The 2,170-nt window shown below is 51.1% G+C and overlaps 1 protein-coding gene across 2 annotated transcripts in view; it reads right to left on the reverse strand.

The window, feature by feature from the left end:
• Positions 1-1,604, reverse strand: part of DDI2 (DNA-damage inducible 1 homolog 2 (S. cerevisiae)) — a 27,599-nt gene extending 25,995 nt beyond the window's left edge. Inside the window, exon 1 of one of the 2 annotated variants that reach the window (XM_012662650.1) lies at positions 1,265-1,604. In XM_012662650.1, coding sequence (XP_012518104.1) covers positions 1,265-1,402 — 138 coding nt within the window. In that variant the 5' untranslated portion in view covers positions 1,403-1,604. The remainder of the gene's footprint in view (positions 1-1,264) is intronic. The other variant, XM_012662651.1, reaches the window with a different exon arrangement.
• Between the last annotated feature and the right edge of the window lie 566 nt (positions 1,605-2,170).

A 2,170-nucleotide genomic window follows, 5' to 3' on the forward strand; every position in this document is an offset into this window, starting at 1 on the left:
CCTTTTAACAATTTCTTTGTAGCCTTTGCCAGCCTGCGTAATTGAGTGACACTCTGTGCCCTGAAATAAATTCTTTCTGAATAGCTTTATGCCAAGGTTCTAAAGTTCACATTGTGTAAAGGAATCATACTTCTGAACAAAATATTGACATATTTGCTTACCATAAGACAGCAGAACAAGCTGTAATTGGGTAATAGTTTTTGGAACTATTTCCTAACTGCAGTAGAAAATCAACATTTACATTCTGGGGCATTAGAAGACTTTTATAATTTTCTTAATGTTTAGACTATATCCTCCCAGACTCACTTAATCAAGCCAGGATCTAAGTGTTTTAGTGTAAAGGCCACAGAGCTGTTGTCGCCAATTCTGTTTGATAAAGACTAGTGGAAGCCCTAAAGCGTTTTGAAAATAAATGACTTTGCTTATTTAAGATGTAAGACGATTTGAACTTCTTTCCAGCAAGCCGTGTAGGGAAATGAAACCACGAAATCGCACTGAGAATATAAATATACTAGGCCATTTTCAAGCAAATATCCTTACAAAGCACTAAGCTTTGAACTGACCCAAACTCTGAACTGTTACCTGAAAGAAAGAGGGATTGTTGGCTCACTACCAGGGAACAACCGAAAGAAACAGTTTGAGTTAAGTAATTACTGTTTTTAAAAATAATTTAACCACAAACGCATGTGGTATGGAAAAGAGGACTCTCCAAAGACCTCAAAACGAGGTAGTGTCAAGTCTCAAACTTTCTCCTTCATCTAAAGAGCAAACCTGTACATTTAAAGGCAAATTGTGTATAGTTAAGCAGGAACCCTCTTCAAAAAAGCAGATGAACATCTATCTACCACAGCGATCCAAACTGGTATTTCTGGTTGGTGAAGCAGGATGTACGAACCCTTGCAAATCCAAGACTGCTTCTTAGGTCCACGACTACACCCCAAACTCTGGATTAGTAAAGGAGAAGGGGCCAAAAAGCCAGAAGGTGGGTAGGGCTACTCGACAGTTCACGCACCCCTCATGCTGCAGTGGGTGCGTCTGCGGTCAGGTTCTCTGCTCCCTCTCCTCGTACCCCACCCCACACTCAGGGTGTGTGGGGGCAGCTACCAATTCCAGCTCCCTCCCGGATGCGGAGGCGAGCTGGGAATGGCTATCCTTGCTCTCCTCCACCCCCCAAGTGCTTCACCAGTAGCAAAGGGAGAGCATGAGGCCCCAAGGCAGAGGGCTAGCCCCGGGAGGGGGGCCCCCGGGTCGCTGCCCGGCGTACCTGGCTCTCAGCTGCAGGGATGCCGGACTCGAGCTCGCACAGCGCGCGGAAGTTGTGCAGCTCGAAGTCGGCGTCGACCTGGAGGGAAAAGGTCACCTCGGAGAGGTCCCTCCGCACACAGTACACGGTGAGCAGCATGGCCCGGGCCCGACCCGGCTCGGCTCGGCCCGGCCTGGGCGCGGGGCGGAGGGGAGGCGGCGGCGGCGTGGCCTGGCTGGCGCTGCGGAAGGACGGCGCGGGCTGCTCGCTCGCCCGCTCCTTCCCTCCCTCACACACGCTCAGTGAGTCACTCCCTCCCGCCCTCACCAGCGAGCACGGACACCGCCACCCGCCTGCGAGTCCGTCTGCCTGCCGGCCTGCCTCCCACCTCTGCCGCCAAGCACGCTAGCCGCCCAGCGCCCCGCCCCGCCGCAACGCGACTGCCGTAAAGCCCGCCTCGCCTCCTCCGCCTTCGTGACTCACGGGGGGGCGGGGCCGGGACGGGGAGGCGGGAAGCCGGGAGAGGATTGGAGGAGTGGGAAGGGGGCGTGGGAGGGCGGAGGGAGGTGAACCGAAGAGCGGGGAGGGGAGGGAAGGAATGCGGAGAAAGAAAACTCTATTAAACTGGTTGTTTTAATAACAAATCTGTGGAGGAGTCCACACTCTCACTTATTCATACAACAGGCATTGATTAAGCGCCTACCATGTGCTATGCACTGGCGACACAAATATGAGTAAAAACACAAGTCCTTGCTCTTAACTCTGGACCTAAAAAAAAAACAAAAAAAACACCTCGACCTAGTACTGGCGACTAACAGGCTAGTTAGTTCTGAAACATATTTTTTGAGGTAGAATTGAGGTTCAGAGAGATTAATTTACTTCCTGTCTCTGACTTAGGATTAAAACCAAAATCATTACCCTGTCGAG

Source organism: Propithecus coquereli, unplaced genomic scaffold (assembly GCF_000956105.1).
Source record: "Propithecus coquereli isolate 6110/MARCELLA unplaced genomic scaffold, Pcoq_1.0 Scaffold77, whole genome shotgun sequence".
Lineage (NCBI taxonomy): Eukaryota > Metazoa > Chordata > Mammalia > Primates > Indriidae > Propithecus > Propithecus coquereli.